We start from the raw sequence: 15,597 nt of genomic DNA on the forward strand, positions 1-15,597 counted from the left end.
CAAATGAAGTTGGGAGCATATATGAACCAAGAATGGTCAGTCGCTATACTAGTTACATTATGAGCTAAAGCGTGAGCCAAACTGTTAGCTTTCCTGCTTATGTGACAAACTTTAAACTCAGTATTTTGGGACAATAAAAGCCTCATCACTTCCTCAATCATAAAACCTAGTAGAGAGCAATCCTCTTCAATAGAGTTAACTGCCTGCACAAGCTGTAAGTAGTTGCTTTCGAACACAACTTTGTGGTACTGTAATCCAATTGCAAAGTGCAGGCTAGCATAGAGTGCCAGCAGCTCGGCATGAAGAGCAAAATTGACCAGCTGCACAGACCTGGCAAACACTGCTCTAAAATAATCTGCATTGTCGCGCAACACACTTTGCAAACCACTAACCTTTGGAACAGGAAGAAAGCTCCCATCAACATTACATTTCACAAAATCTCCTTCCGGGGCTGACCGGCCACTTAGGGATAACATAAGGGACTCTAGTAGAGGACGTATTATGTACTGATTTTATATTATGCAAATCAACCAAGAGTAGCAATAGCAATATAGATATCTATCGGCAATCTAGGTCTATCCTCCCAAAGCTTAGCATTTCGATTCTTCTAGAGAGCCTAGAGAAATATCATGAATATTTCAAAATATTCAATGGAGAGTGTAGAAGCACACTCTAATAACCACTCCTTGAAAATAAACAGAAGAGATAAAGGAAAAGTTAACTGCAAAGAAGCATACTCCAATAAATCCTGAGCAACTGGATATTTGAATCACACGATAAGCAAGATGTCTCACCTTCATATCCTTTAGTGAGCAGCCACTCCCTTGTAGGAAGAATGTTTAGGGCAGCCCCTCCATACACTAATAGCCACCTTTCTAGGCACTTTAGACCTTTAGTCTTCCATATAGTTTCCATAACCTTTCAAAACCATCATCAATATTCTCTCCATTACCAACTAGCCATCGACTACCAGTTTCAATAACCCCTTGAGCTCCCAAAATGCTTCTCCAAGAAAAGGATGGTTGAACACCCAATTTAGCCTCCCAGAAAGAACAATCCGGGAAATATAAGGTCTTAATTATAGAGTCTAGCAATTAATGAACCCGTCTTGTGTAAGAATCTCCAACCCTGCTTTGCTAACATAGCTAAATTCAGGAGGTGTAAATCTTTAAACCCCATACCACCTTCACTTTTTGGGATACAAAGATGTTCACAACTTCACATATATGCAAGAATATATACCAATGAATCTTCTTTTTATTCTCATCATCACCCCACCAGAATTAAATGCATAATTAGTGCATATCATCACAGAAGCCTGAGCTAAAACTTATCGACTCTATTTATTTAAATCTATTTTTTTTTATTAAATTAGAGGGAAATCGAATGTTCATAACATAACTTTCAACCTCCCTCACCATTTGGCCAAACTCAAGGCCTTCTCTGAATTGTTTTTCATACTGAAGCTTTTATTATATCGCCTTCTCTTGATTGTTTTTCATACTGAAGCTTTTATTATATCTTAATCTATAAGAGGTTTTCTCCCTTTCTATTATTTATATCATAAATCCTTACAACTTTATCATCACTGCCTAATTAAACTAATCAGAATTAACTAATACAGAAACCTTTGCGTTCTAAGAAGACGGTCTATATGATATGAATGTCCCGTTTGGAGGATAGGTTTAACCACCCTTAATATGATAATAATATATACGAATCAATGATTCACCAACATGTGATACCAAAACCAAATCGCAAGAAAACGCCAAAGCTAAAGCTATCTTACACATTACACGGTTACATATCAATGTGATTGATCAGTATATATAGTTATATTCGTAGTTTAAACGAAAAGCCAAAAGAAGGATGGCGGCAACCGCGTTGGGAATCTCGTACATGACTACTCCAGGCTTTATTGCCACAAATAGCATGCACGCAGCTAGCTTACGTTTCGGATCTTAATTATGCTTTTTTTGATGACATCTTAATTATGCTTTACATTCCTTGAACCTTCGCAAAATTAAGCAGCCCTTGATATAAATCTCTAATATGATTCTTAATCAAATATAAAATAAGGCAAGTTATTCTTTGGAACTGTTCTTTGATTATCGCTTTACATTGAGAATGGCCGAATAATGGAATATTACTGTATATATCTTTGCCTGCCTTTATCAAAAAAGGAAATATTCGACTGGAGATCGACTAGATTTATAAATTGTGCTGCTCTGTAAGTAATTAGTTGTCCCCATGCGCATGAATTTTCTTCGTTTTGAAAGTGAGTACTAATTCCTTATTATATATGTACGTACAGTGGCTAACTTGCAACTCTAAATGATCAAGAAGAATACACACACACACACACACACACACATATGCCAGCTAGATTACGTTATTGTTTTTGTCAATTTCAAATTAGTATGGATATATATACGTGCAGTCATGATCTCATAAGACTTCATCAATCTTCTTGGTCTGATCTGCAGAGATAGATACTGTCATCTGTTTTGAAGATTAGTCTACATTGTTCTATCTGAAGGTTCTGCCAAGTAGCTAACCAGAAAATAGAGGAAGAAGATTCTGCTGTTAAGGTTTGCTTTGGTACGTATTTAAATTTTACAGCATGCATGCATTCGTTCATTTCTTAAAATGTATTACATATCTGTTATTTTCTTCATCAATTAAAATAAATTGAAGCAAGAATAACCTTATGGCTTTATGGGGAGTCATATCTCTTATAGCTTAATTTGGATGTAACCGCGAATTAGGGAGTGGTCGATCAAATTAAGTCAAGCTTGAAAACCCAAAAGTCTTTTTTTCTTTGAAATTTTTTTAGGGTTGCCGGGCATATATTCTTTCATTTTGACTCATTGATTCTTTGCGTGAGATACACAACCATGGAATGCATTCATATTTCCAGGAAATCCACCTTATTACCCGGGACTATAGTATGCTTTTTTCCTTTCAATTGGGCCAGGAGGGTTTGGATTTCATGTCATAGCTGTTACAAGATTACGAGATCTCTACTACTTTGTATCATTAAGAGTGAAACATGCCAAAGATTGCCAGCCAAAAGGGTGACTATTGTACAATAAAAAAAAAAAAAATTTGAAGCGCGTAAATAAATGACAAATGTGAGCTAGAAACCACGTTCAATGACAAAGTAGTTTGTTTACTTCCATTTGAACTTTCTGTTCCGGCCTCCTCCATTTACCAAATTCTTTCATCTCATTAGAAGTCTAGACAGATAGTTATTATCGTTAGCACTACAAGTCTAATAACCCACCATTGGGACAATATTAGCCAAAGAATACAGAGATGGCGAATTTTAGTTAAAAGGCAAATATACCAGTCTAGTTAATCTTTTGACGTGGGACAAACATGGAACCACTATTATAAGTTACTTTCAAGGTTAATTCTTGATTTGATCTTCAATTGCAGAGTCTAGAGTCTGCTGGCTGAAAATCGTTTCTCAGTGTTTTGCAAGGGTAGTAGCCCTGCATTTGGAGGAGGGCCAGCTTAATTATTGGTCTATCATAGAGTTGAGTTTGTTGATTCTTTGATAGTTTGTTTGGTATAATCGGTTAGATGAGTCAGTCCCCATTAATATTTGGCTTGAATATGTCTTTGAACGGAATTTGCAATTCTGTAGGAAGTCATTGACGACGTGTAATTGGACTGAGATTAGGAGTAAAAATAAAATATCAGGTTATTAATTGCAAGGACTCTAATAGGTTGATTGACTGTGTTCATCCTTAGTGTTATTTGTTCTTTTGTGTATGAAAAAAATGAGCAGTGGCCCAGTATAGGGGTAAAATAGGATGTTTGATGAAAAAAAGGAAGCTTATATATAGACACGCATGTTTCTTCAAAAACATTTAAAACACTACGCGCTTGCTAAAGCTTTGCTGCATCATTTAAATTGTGAATCTCAGTTAAAACAAGGAAGAATTCGATCAGACGCTTATAAGTTGGACATAGATCTCAATCTTCTTGGCCATAGTTCTCGATCAGCGTCATTTTCTGGAGATATTATACAGCTACGGATCAATTGAAGAGAAACAACGCGGCTGTTCTCGATCCATTAATTTCTGCTCAATTTCCTGGTACGTATGAATTCACTGAACTTTACACAGCATTTATTCATTCCTATTTCCTTTCTAGACTTCTTTCCAATCATGCCATCCTTTCTTATTATCTGGCCTTTCATTAGTTTCTTCCGGCTGTAGCTGTTCATTGTTCTCCATATTATTATATGCTACTGTCCAAACTGTTATATCGATCATTCTGCTCCAATTATGTTCTTCCGTACTTATCCAAAATTTATCGATCAACTTATCAAAACGTACAAGCACTTCCATAATAATCTTAATTTGCATTTGCACGAGAGCTAGGCGCGAAGTCCGTCAGAAACAATAGGTGACAACAAAGAAACCGTTGTTAGTCAACCGTGTTTTTTCGACAAATTAAATACGATGGAAACTTTGTCGGCAAAGAGCATCTCCGTACGTACTGGTTATAATAGACAGTGTGGTCGTTGGCCAGTCACTTAGGATCAATATTCGTTGGCCAGCTCTGATATATATGATCTTGTTGCAGTTGGAAGTTAGGCATCTCTGGACTCTGGTATCCTTCCTACGACCCTAGGCCATATAATTCTTAGATAATAAAAGATACTAGCATTTCTCTACACATGCAGAGCATGTGTAAGCATTTTTCTTTTCAAAAAAAAAGAAAAAAAATAATGGATGAAAACAGTTATTGCATAGAGAGGATAGAGGGAGAGAAAAGTGGAATTTGTGGGATTTATTTTGTTTATTTTTATTAATAAAAATATAATTTGCAATTGTCATAATGGCCCTTGTGATTTAATTAATTCTCAAAGTATTTTAATGTTTTAAGGTCATTTCGGTCAAAAATTTTGATTTTGGCTAACAAAGCCTCTTCTCTTAATAATAGTATAGATATTCTCTTAAGAAAAGAAAAAGAAAAAGAAAAGCAAAAAGAGCCAGAATCATATTCCCATTAAGGAAAGTAGCAAGTGAAGATGGAAAGCTGATGGTGAATAATAGTATCCAACACAGAATTAACTTGTCCATTAACCCAGAAACACAATCTAACACCAGTTCTGATCCCAAATCATAATCTTCATCAATTACTTTAGCAGTTTAGCTACTTACATCATAATAAAGTCCGTAAAACTCATCATCTAAATAGCTTTGTGAGTCGTCAATTCTTTGCGTCAGAAACACCTAAACCCTAAAATCAGAATGCCAACTTATGGGCGGGGTAGCTCACCACCAATGAAAATGATACTTTACCCTCCAACTTCCCTTTCTAGGTTTACCTGGCCCCCATATATCTACACTTTACCGTACCCCACTCTCTAACCAGCCGTGAAAACTGATACCTACTCTCTAACACACACTTGGCAACCACCAACCGCCAACAACCGACCAGCAACCACCACCCAAAAAAGGATTTTTTTTGTTAACGGCCATGACTCGTCTAAGCTTTTAGACCTGGAATTGAATTATTAGAGGATAAGGGACGGCGAGACAGAGGAGAGTTGTCTCGGTTCTTCGTTTGTCCCAGTGATGTTGAATTTCTAATGCCACTCGAGTTGTCTGCCGACGTCTTCTGCCACCAGGCACTCGTATATTTTGCCGCTTTACCGCCCAATACACGTCCTCCACTAAACAATTTCTGCAGGGACACGAGTCGGCAGATATATTTGACCAAAAAAAACAAGAGAGTCGACAGATATATGGATCTCTACTTTTAAGTTTTAAATATATGAAGGACCAAATCTTTGACAATAAGTTAAAAGAAAAACAATATTTGGCCAAATCGTGATGGATGTTTCTCCATCTGGCAAAGTTTGTTATGATTTCATATTAACTTTTAGGCCTCGTTTGGTTCGCGGAAAGTAAACATCAGGAAAGGAAAGTTGTTCCTTTCCTGTGTTTGGGATGCAAAAGGAAAGGAAATACTTTCCTGAAGCAAAGGAAAATAGGGGGGAAAATGGTTCCTTCCATACTCCAAAGGAATCACTTTCCCCCCTTCTTTCCTTACATTTATTACTCACAACATATTATTTTATTCCATTAATTACATACTTTTTAACAACTTTCCGGATAACTTTCCTTACATTACCAAACATCGGAATGGAAAGTTATTCGGAAAGTTCATTTCCCTTCCCATGGGAAAGACAAAGGAACTACTTTCCTTTCCGCGAACCAAACGAGGCCTTAGGGTTTTGATTAATTTCCTGCCTGAAATTGAATCCATCTGAAGATCGTACGTATCAGATGCTTTTGTCGTCAAAAGTTCAGGTCGGTCAGGAAATTTGGTAAGTTGGGACATAATTCCAGCGACTCAACATCGTGTAAGCAATGGATTGCTTAGACATAAAGTTTTGCCAACTTGTAACTTTCGTAATATTTCATAAACCATTACAGTGTTCGGTAAGTGGATTGTAGTCTGGGTAAATTCGTTGGACAAAGTGGTCATCCATTTCATGGTTTGATCTTTCGATGTCGCTTTTGATGTTATGTGACACGCCCTCTTTGTATGACTTACTTTTTGACAAACTACAAATTTCTTATACTAAAGTCTAGCAATTTATTATATAAGTCAAAATTTTGAACTCGTAAACGAGAAATTTATGCCAATTGTAATATTGATATGATGACATAGTTAGATATTATTTTTGTATCATATGTGTAAGTGGTAATTTTTTTTTTCTACGGTTAATTCTTCATTCTTATTTTATAAGATTAAAAACACTCCGTATCCAAAAAAAAGATTAAAAACACTCAAGGAAACAGCTAAATAAAAAAAAGGAAAAATCTAAATAAAAATAATCAGTCAAGCAAGTAAAGGAAAGCACAACCCATGATCTTCTTAATTATGTTTTGCCTTTAATCGTGGCGAGAGCAACGGAAAGTGGACTCTTCAGCTCACTATAACGCGTAAAAGCGTAACGCGTTTTTACCGAAAACGGCAAACTTCACGCTCCCCACAAAATCTGGATACCATTTCCTGTATCTTCTACGAAGTTTCTCTGACCAAAAATTTAATGAAATTACGAGGAACGAGAAGTTGTTGGTCATTTCAGTATCTTCTGCGAAGTTTCAACGACTAATCTTTCATATAAGAGAATGTTTGCTCTGTAGTTTAGTTAGATTTTTATATTCATCGTTCTTACTCTCAACCACCGTAGCTACATCTTTATTGAAGAGGACCACCGGTATGGAGATTTTTAACACTGTAGTACTGTAGTGTTTTAAGCTTTTGTTTTTAACTGAAACGGCCGGCGTATAAAAACGAAGTCAAAACGTGTTCTGCTTTACTATATAGTATCGATATTTTTCCTTATCGCCGTTTCGAAAACCCTATTTTCTTTTTGTCTCTACTTACAATCTGTGGATGATATTGAGAGATTTTACCGACTGGGAATACTAGAGTAGTACGGTAATCGCTGCAATTTGAAGCCGAAATGGGTTAGAATTTGGGGAGCGGAGTTTGAAATTGCTTTATGATTGAAGTAAAGTCGGTCAGATTTGAAATCCAGAGAGGGATAATCGGAGTTTGAAGAAAGCGAGGGTTTCTGTGTGTGTGAGATTTTGATATGAGTGAGGACTACGGAGCGGTTTTGAGAAAAACTGACGGTGCCATCTCTCCTGCGACAGGTTACTGAAGGATGAGTCATTCAACGGGCTCGCCGAACCAGATAAACTATGATGTGGAAGCCGGAAGCAACCGTTCCGGCGACGACGAGCAGTCGTCGAATGTTTTTGATATTACCAGAACTAAGCATGCTTCCGTCGAGCGTCTCCGCCGTTGGAGGGTATGGATTCTTTATCTCTAATATATTTTGCTTTCTATTTCTGTTAGAGATTATTTCTTTTCCATTTTTTTTTTGTAATGAATATTTTCGGTGTTGCTTTTTGTTATGAATTTGCTGCCATTTGGTGTGGCTATTTAGTCAAATGAGTAGCTGTGCGCATCTAATTTCCTGCCATATATGCCATGTGTGTGTTCTTCAATTGGTTTATTCTTTAGTTTCTATTTCTGTCAGTTTTCGCTTTTAGATTTGCCCTACAGTGGGCAACCTTTTATGGCAATATGATGTTTCAATTGGTGTTTTGGGTTCGGGTTGGTTTCGCTACCAATTCATCATACATTCCACTTCTGTTATTGAAGACCAAAAAGCCAGATTTCAGAGATGGTGTGATGTCTCTTGAACTATACCTTGCATCTCAATGACCATTGAGTTGGAAATAATTTGTCGTTAGGTTTGTTCTCAGAATATATACAGAGTATTGCATTTAGAAAATAAAGGAGCAACATATTGACAAGAAGTGTTTGATGTACATCATTATCTGAATACAATTTGCCGGGTTCAGAATGCAAACCACTAAAAGAAAGAGGCTTATGCGTGTCCTTGATTATGCCCAAGTGGGCATATACCCTACATTACATTAATGACTGTGCCAATTAAGAAGTTGAATACCAGTGGAGGTAGGCATAAAAATAGCGAGCCCATCTTGTTAGGCTGAAACTGCAAAGTGGGAACCCCTACCTGCTCCTTACTTTGAACAATGGAAGTGGATGGGTTATCTTGTGGGATTCTTCTTTTTCTGAGCTGAACGATATATCAAGTGTGGATGAGATTGACATTGACACCTTGTGGGGTAAATTTTGTTTCTGGGCAGCTTTATGTCGGGCTCATCAGTTTTTAAGAATAGCTCATTGTTTTTGCCATTCATTTAGATTGGACTGCTGCAGTTAGTTAATTATAGTGGGCATCTTATCCACTCTTTGCAAGTTTTCTTTTATTAAATCAATAAAATTTCGTTTATTATAAAAGACGAAGTATAGGTCCATCTTTTTAAGTTGTACAGTGTATGTCTTTTCTAATATAAACTATGGAGAAAGTCATTGTCTAGTCTTAAAAATCAATATTGAAATAGCAAGCATTTGCGTTTGTATTGTTTTCCCTCTTGTGATGCATCTAGTCAAAGCCATTGTGATGATCTATGTGTTTATTCTGCATGGAAATGCATTATTTTCTCGTCATTTGCACCTCAATGCATTAGTGTTAGCCAAATAGCCACTCTCAAATATAAGGGTCAAGTTATAGTGTAGGGATTATGAGTAGGGGATATCGTACCCAATAGATTGGAAAACCCACTCTAGCTAGGGAAAACTTAGAGGATGCTAGATGAATATGCAAATGTACAAATCACAAACAAGGGCTTACAAGTGAACCAAAGTTCATGGTGATTATATGCAAGGTGGAGTAGTGGTTTGATTTTGGTTTTGGAGATGAATTGATTCGAAAATAACTAAATGAATACTTGAAATGTAAACAAGGGTAAGATAAATAGATGTAATGAATGGATGAGAGTTAGGACTTAAGGTTTTCACCTCTAGCTTCTTTGCAAACAATGATGCTTCTATAGTGAATGATGTCATTTTAATTAGCCAATTTCTCCCCTTGCATACCTCTCGGGTATGACAAGGGGCATGCTCCTTTGATGATATCAAGCAACCCCTCTCGGGTGTAGTATTTAACTACTTAAGTCATGCACTTCAATCCGGTTAATTATCTAATGCATTTACCTAAGTGCATAAAATTTGGAGATGAAGAGATTATGCAAACCAATCATGCTTATTTCTAAGTGATTGTAGTTCACAACCCTAACATGCACATATGATATGCTATCATGCTTCAAACAACTAAGGTTAATCAAACCCTAATTGTTTCTTATGTCATGACAAATATTCATACTCAAATTGATTAAGTTACGCATAAACATTCAACTCTTGAACTAGCATGTTAATGTATTAATGAAAAATGCATCAAACATAATATTTACATCAAAGTCATAATCAAATACATAAGCTTTAACATGTTTATGAACACCAAACTAGAAAGTAGGGATAGAGAAGTGACTGATGATGATTAACTTGAGGATGGTGTAGATGAACTCATGAAAGCATTGACATGATGCTAATGGTGATGGTGATGATGATTCCTCAAGTGATGTTAGACTCCTCTCATTCTTCTTTAAAGCTTGATGATGGAATATGAGATATAGAGATGATCTAGTGGTGAAATGGTGGAGTGGTGAAGCTTTATGCATATGAAATTGAATGGGTAGATGGAATGATGAATTTGGTGGTGGTGGTAATGGAGGTTATGGATTGAAGGTGGTGGTGATGGAGGTTTGTGGAGGAGATGCTAGTGGATTGTGTAGATAATAGAGAGAGAAGAAGATGTAATGACTAAGTGTGGGTGATGTCTCTTCCTTATGAAGAATGAGTGCTTAAATTGATAGAGAGGATGTGAAAATGGTGTTGTGAAGTCAAGATAACAGCTAGGTTTTTGAATTGAGCAAAGAGGTGGAGTATAAGAATAGTGATAGATCCCAAAAATAAGGGAAAAGAGTATGAGAGTGATGGTGTAGGTTAGAGTAGGAAATGATGAGTGAGGGATGATGATTAAGTCTAAAACATGATAGATATTGAAGTGATGATGATGGTGTACTTTTGGGTAATAGGGAGTGTTTGGTTGAATTGGAACAAAAAAATTTGGAATTTGGTTAAGATAGAATGATAGTGAATGGATGTAATGGAATAAATGCTATGGTACTCTTTGCTCCATGAATATAGCCGAAAAATACATGGCACCACCGTGAGTGGTAGTGCACGGAAAATTTGCCGGAATTTCACTTTTTTCTCCTCTTCTCAAGATTTTCTATAAAACATGGAATTTGATTAGTCAACATTAAATTAGACTTTAGAACAAGTAATTTCCATGTTTTAGGGCACAAATATGTAATATGTATATGAATTATGATCCAACAACTAGTACATGCAATCTTGCTATATCTGTCCGCAATGGTCTGTCTTATTTTACGGCCAGTCTCTGTATTTTGCTTAGCTAATAATAAAGTTTCTGTTGGTTGCTCAATTTACCATGCTTGCGAATAAATTCATCTGTTTCATTTAATCAAGGTCTGGGCTAAACTGAGTTTTATTTCTCTGTAGCAAGCGGCACTTGTGCTAAATGCTTCTCGTCGATTCCGGTATACCTTAGACTTGAAAAAGGAGGAAGAAAAAAATCAGACGTTAAGGAAGATTAGAGCACATGCACAAGCCATACGAGTAATTTATCTGAAAAGAAAAGCATTCAACGTTTTGTCATTTGCTATTCGTATTATAATGCTTGTTTTTTGTTGTATTAGGCTGCATTTCTTTTTAAGGAATCCGTAACACAGGAAAATGGTACTTCCCATCTGGATTTTCTTTCATCTATTTTTGTAATACAATTTAATGTGATACATTTCCTTCTATAACTGATTTGATACTTCATATTTTCAGGAATTGTGCCACCAAAACCAAGTTGTGCTGGTGAATTTCCAATTGGACAAGAAGAACTAGCTTCAATTTCAAGGGATCATAATTTTACTACTCTGCAGCAATATGGGGGGGCAAGTCTACCAAGGAACTTCTTTTGTTATCTGACTTTGTATATTAATGAGTTTTCTTATTCTTTTGTTGTTTCTTTACATCAGGTCAAAGGCCTCGGAGAATTATTGAAAACAAGTTTAGAAAAGGGAATTTCTGGAAGTGATGATGATTTACTAAAACGAAAAACTGCATATGGATCCAACACATATCCCCGGAAAAAACCAAGGAGTTTCTGGGTACAGTTGGTTACTGATTGTGAATTTTTGCAGTTATTGTATGCAAAATTAGCCTAATGTACATATTTAATGCGATATTGTTATATTTATTTTTTCTTTCTTTTTCTGTTTGATAGAGATTTCTCTGGGAAGCTTGCCAAGATCTTACTCTTATCATTTTGATGGTAGCTGCTGTGGCTTCTTTAGCGCTGGGTATAAAAACAGAGGTGAGCTTAGTCGGGCCATCTAAAAAATAAATAAACTAAAAATAAGGAACACTTGTAAATAACAGTGTGTTTTGGACATCAATGAGTGTTTAGCTTTTGTTTCTTTGTTTGTGATAGGGTATAAAGGAGGGATGGTATGATGGGGGCAGCATTGCTTTTGCAGTTCTCCTAGTCATTGTTGTGACAGGTACTAAATGAACATCTGTGTCAAAGGATGTGTGTAAAATCTGTCTACTTTGATGCCATTTTCGTTTACCACATATTCATTTATTTGCTAGTAGGTGAAATTTATGTTGCATGTACTTTAAGCTTGCTCAAATGTTAAGCATTTTTTATATTTAATGGTTTTTTTTTCTTTTTTCTTTTTTTCTTTTGCTATGATTCTGTTGGGAGTAATGTTACTTGAATCCTGCTTTAAATACATTGGGGGATCTAGTCTTTGAAGTGATGGACAACAGTCTTATCAAACTCAACTGCATGTTTTTTCTTTACCTGCAGCCATTAGTGACTACAAACAATCTCTGCAGTTCCAGAATCTAAATGAGGAAAAGAGAAATATACAAATTGAGGTGTGTTTTCATTGTCTCATTATATCGTACCTTGATGTCTTCTTTTCTGTGTCATTTCATTTTTTTGGTTATATGCAGGTTATCAGAGGTGGTAGACGTGTTGAGGTTTCAATTTATGATCTTGTTGTAGGTGATGTTATACCCCTTAACATTGGTGATCAGGTATTTGTAGCTGGCAGTCTTATTTTGTTGTATATAAGACCATTGATGTTCAAAATTCGTTATCTATCTGATTCTATTTTTCAGGTTCCTGCTGATGGGGTTTTAATCACTGGTCATTCACTTTCAATTGATGAGTCTAGCATGACTGGCGAGTCCAAGATTGTGAGCCTTTATGCCTGTTCTCTGTTCCCTTTTTTAGTAACCTTTTCACTTTTGTAAAGTTGTATTTTATTTCTTTTGCAGGTTCGCAAGGACTCCAAAGAACCATTTCTAATGTCCGGCTGCAAAGTAGCAGATGGAAATGGTATAATGCTGGTAAGGATCCTAATGTCTATCATTTCCTTTTTCGCATGGTGAACACTCTAGTTTTCTCTTCCTCTAGTGCACTATATTATCCCAAGTTCCCAACTTGCGAGGCAAGTCTTGGTTATGAAAGGTTGTTTAGTATCATGTCTGATTGGAGTACTAGCATGGAAGGTTCATAAAGAAAAATGCCACAGTTGTTTAGCAGGTTTTCTCTATATTTGAGTTTGATTGAAACTGTTAAGTCACAGGATTCTGTTCTGATTGTGTGGAAAGATAATTTTCAGGTCAACTATTGTTTGTTTATTCGTTATGTGTTTGGTTTTACAAGTTATGTTTTGTGTTTTGTTTTCATTGTTAGTATGTATGTTGACCGTCAAGAGGTCATTTGAAATTCCTTGTCTAAGTTGGTTCTTTGTTTTCAATTGCCTTCTATTTCACATAGTAGTACTCAAAAGAACTTTCAATATTTTGTTATTTGTTATTATTCCATCTTCAGGTAACCAGTGTTGGGATTAATACTGAATGGGGATTACTCATGGCTAGCATCTCGGAAGACACTGGTGAAGAAACACCCTTGCAGGTCAGTTTTGATAAACTATTATTCAAAAGTGTTTTGTACATGGTATGCTGTACTAACCTATATTCGACTCTTATTAGGTGCGCTTGAATGGGGTTGCTACCTTCATTGGTGTTGTGGGACTCACAGTAGCTCTCCTCGTCTTATGTGTCCTTTTGGTCAGGTGAATACATCTTAAATATGAATAAAATTTGTCATGGTGTATCCCAGTCATATCCTTTACATATATGTCTCATACGGAATGGACCCAAGCTAAATATATGTGGACTTTTCTGTTAAGTTGACTATTGGATATTCAACTATTATTGAATTTTAAATCATTCATGCTAAATTTGTGTGGATTTGATGACTATGATTTGTTGTGATAATGTTAACATTTTACCAAACTACATATATCTGAGGCCGTATTCGGTATCTGTGTGACTGTTAGTACATTACAGAAACTGACAATTTATGATCATATCACAAATTTTCTGCAGATACTTTACTGGCCATACAACAAATGCAGATGGAACTTCTCAGTTTGTTGCCGGAAAGACAAAATTTGGGAAAGCCATAGATGGAGCCATCAAAATTGTCACTATTGCAGTATGTCAATATCTATGACTTATTGTGTCCTGCTAATCATTTACCAATACATGTGTTCTTGTGCGCGTTCCTGACTAATGGGAAAAATATTATAGGTCACCATTGTAGTAGTTGCTGTTCCTGAAGGCCTCCCCTTAGCTGTTACCTTAACGTAAGTAAGCTGAATCTATGATGCTAAAACTAATGAAAAATATTTTTGGTCGTGGGTCTTTTAATTCTAAATTTGAGCCAAGTATGCAACTCAGGTAGTCGAACCTCATCAAACAAGTTATAGAACTCTATATGTGCATTTTGTGTGTACTATGTATTCTATTATTCATTCATCTTTCATCATTCCTTGTTTTTTCCTCTTGACAGACTTGCTTACTCGATGAGAAAAATGATGGCAGATAAGGCCTTGGTATGTGTATTTTTCCTTTTTATATGTATACCTTCATTGATTCTGAAGTAGATCGTATGTAACTAAAATGGAATTTAAAAATGTAGGTACGTAGGCTTTCTGCATGTGAAACAATGGGCTCGGCCACTACTATATGCAGTGATAAGACTGGTACCTTAACTTTGAACCAGGTGGGCTATATTAGACTCTAATTATTTTCCTTATATTATTCATATTTTTTGGGAAGGTTTCGACCTCCTATTAGTTAGATTACTGCAGATGATGAGCTAAATGTCAACCCTATTGGATGATTTTTTGTTTTTGTTTTGAGTGTAGATGACTGTGGTCGAGTCTTGTGCATGTTTGAAGAAAGTCAATGACTCTGATGGCAAGCCAGACTTGTCACCAAAGATATCGTCTTTGATTATTGAAGGCATAGCTCAGAATACAACTGGCAATGTTTATGTGCCTGAGGTATGCATAGAAGTATTTGTCTTGCTTCTCTGTGTACGGTTAGTCTCTGGTAGGATATTAAGCTTTTCCGACTGTAGTAAAATAATTTATGTTTTGTGGCCGTTTCTTTTTTTTTTTGTTAGACTGGTGGTGATGTAGAGGTTACTGGATCACCAACGGAGAAGGCAATTCTGCAGTGGGCACTCAAGGTTCTTTTTTGTTCGGTCTTTCAATTTCATTTCATGTCAGTTCTTGTTGGTAACTTTTAAAAACTGTTTGATATTGAACCTTATTTGCAGCTTGGGATGAATTTTGAAGCCACCAGGTCTCAATCTTCAATTCTTCATGTGTTCCCATTCAACTCCGAGAAAAAACGAGGCGGTGTAGCAGTTAAATTGGTAGAGTTGACTGATTATTCTTGGTTACAGTCACTTGATTGAGTTTCTGCATCAGATTTCTTAAGGATTACTTATTGTATGCTAGTTGTGGTTGTGCTTGCACTTTAGATAATATATTTTCAGTTCTATAATAGTTTCACAACCTGAGCATTGTTGTGCCTCTTGGGCATCTCGTAAAGTGAAAGACATATATTAGAATTTCATTACATTAGACGGAAAAGGATGGCATTTTAATTATT

At 36.1% G+C, this 15,597-nt stretch overlaps 1 protein-coding gene across 8 annotated transcripts in view; it reads left to right on the forward strand.

Annotated features, from left to right (window-relative positions):
• LOC133708794 (calcium-transporting ATPase 8, plasma membrane-type-like) overlaps positions 1-15,597 on the forward strand; it is a 37,111-nt gene that overhangs the window by 16,091 nt on the left and 5,423 nt on the right. For 3 of the 8 annotated variants that reach the window (XM_062134318.1, XM_062134324.1, XM_062134320.1), the window contains exons 2-22: positions 2,487-2,601; positions 3,936-4,106; positions 7,695-7,852; positions 11,062-11,178; positions 11,259-11,298; positions 11,395-11,720; positions 11,837-11,926; positions 12,044-12,113; positions 12,425-12,495; positions 12,574-12,657; positions 12,742-12,819; positions 12,901-12,972; positions 13,460-13,543; positions 13,621-13,703; positions 14,020-14,128; positions 14,224-14,279; positions 14,486-14,528; positions 14,615-14,698; positions 14,844-14,981; positions 15,104-15,169; positions 15,260-15,358. In XM_062134318.1, the coding sequence (XP_061990302.1) occupies positions 7,706-7,852; positions 11,062-11,178; positions 11,259-11,298; positions 11,395-11,720; positions 11,837-11,926; positions 12,044-12,113; positions 12,425-12,495; positions 12,574-12,657; positions 12,742-12,819; positions 12,901-12,972; positions 13,460-13,543; positions 13,621-13,703; positions 14,020-14,128; positions 14,224-14,279; positions 14,486-14,528; positions 14,615-14,698; positions 14,844-14,981; positions 15,104-15,169; positions 15,260-15,358 (1,857 nt within the window). In that variant the 5' untranslated portion in view covers positions 2,487-2,601; positions 3,936-4,106; positions 7,695-7,705. Of the gene's footprint in view, positions 1-2,253; positions 2,279-2,486; positions 2,602-3,935; positions 4,107-7,064; positions 7,253-7,694; positions 7,853-11,061; positions 11,179-11,258; positions 11,299-11,394; positions 11,721-11,836; positions 11,927-12,043; positions 12,114-12,424; positions 12,496-12,573; positions 12,658-12,741; positions 12,820-12,900; positions 12,973-13,459; positions 13,544-13,620; positions 13,704-14,019; positions 14,129-14,223; positions 14,280-14,485; positions 14,529-14,614; positions 14,699-14,843; positions 14,982-15,103; positions 15,170-15,259; positions 15,359-15,597 lie in introns of those variants that run through there. The other 5 variants (XM_062134325.1, XM_062134319.1, XM_062134323.1 and 2 more) reach the window with 5 other exon arrangements.

This window comes from Rosa rugosa, chromosome 5, assembly GCF_958449725.1.
Source record: "Rosa rugosa chromosome 5, drRosRugo1.1, whole genome shotgun sequence".
Taxonomy (NCBI): Eukaryota; Viridiplantae; Streptophyta; class Magnoliopsida; order Rosales; family Rosaceae; genus Rosa; species Rosa rugosa.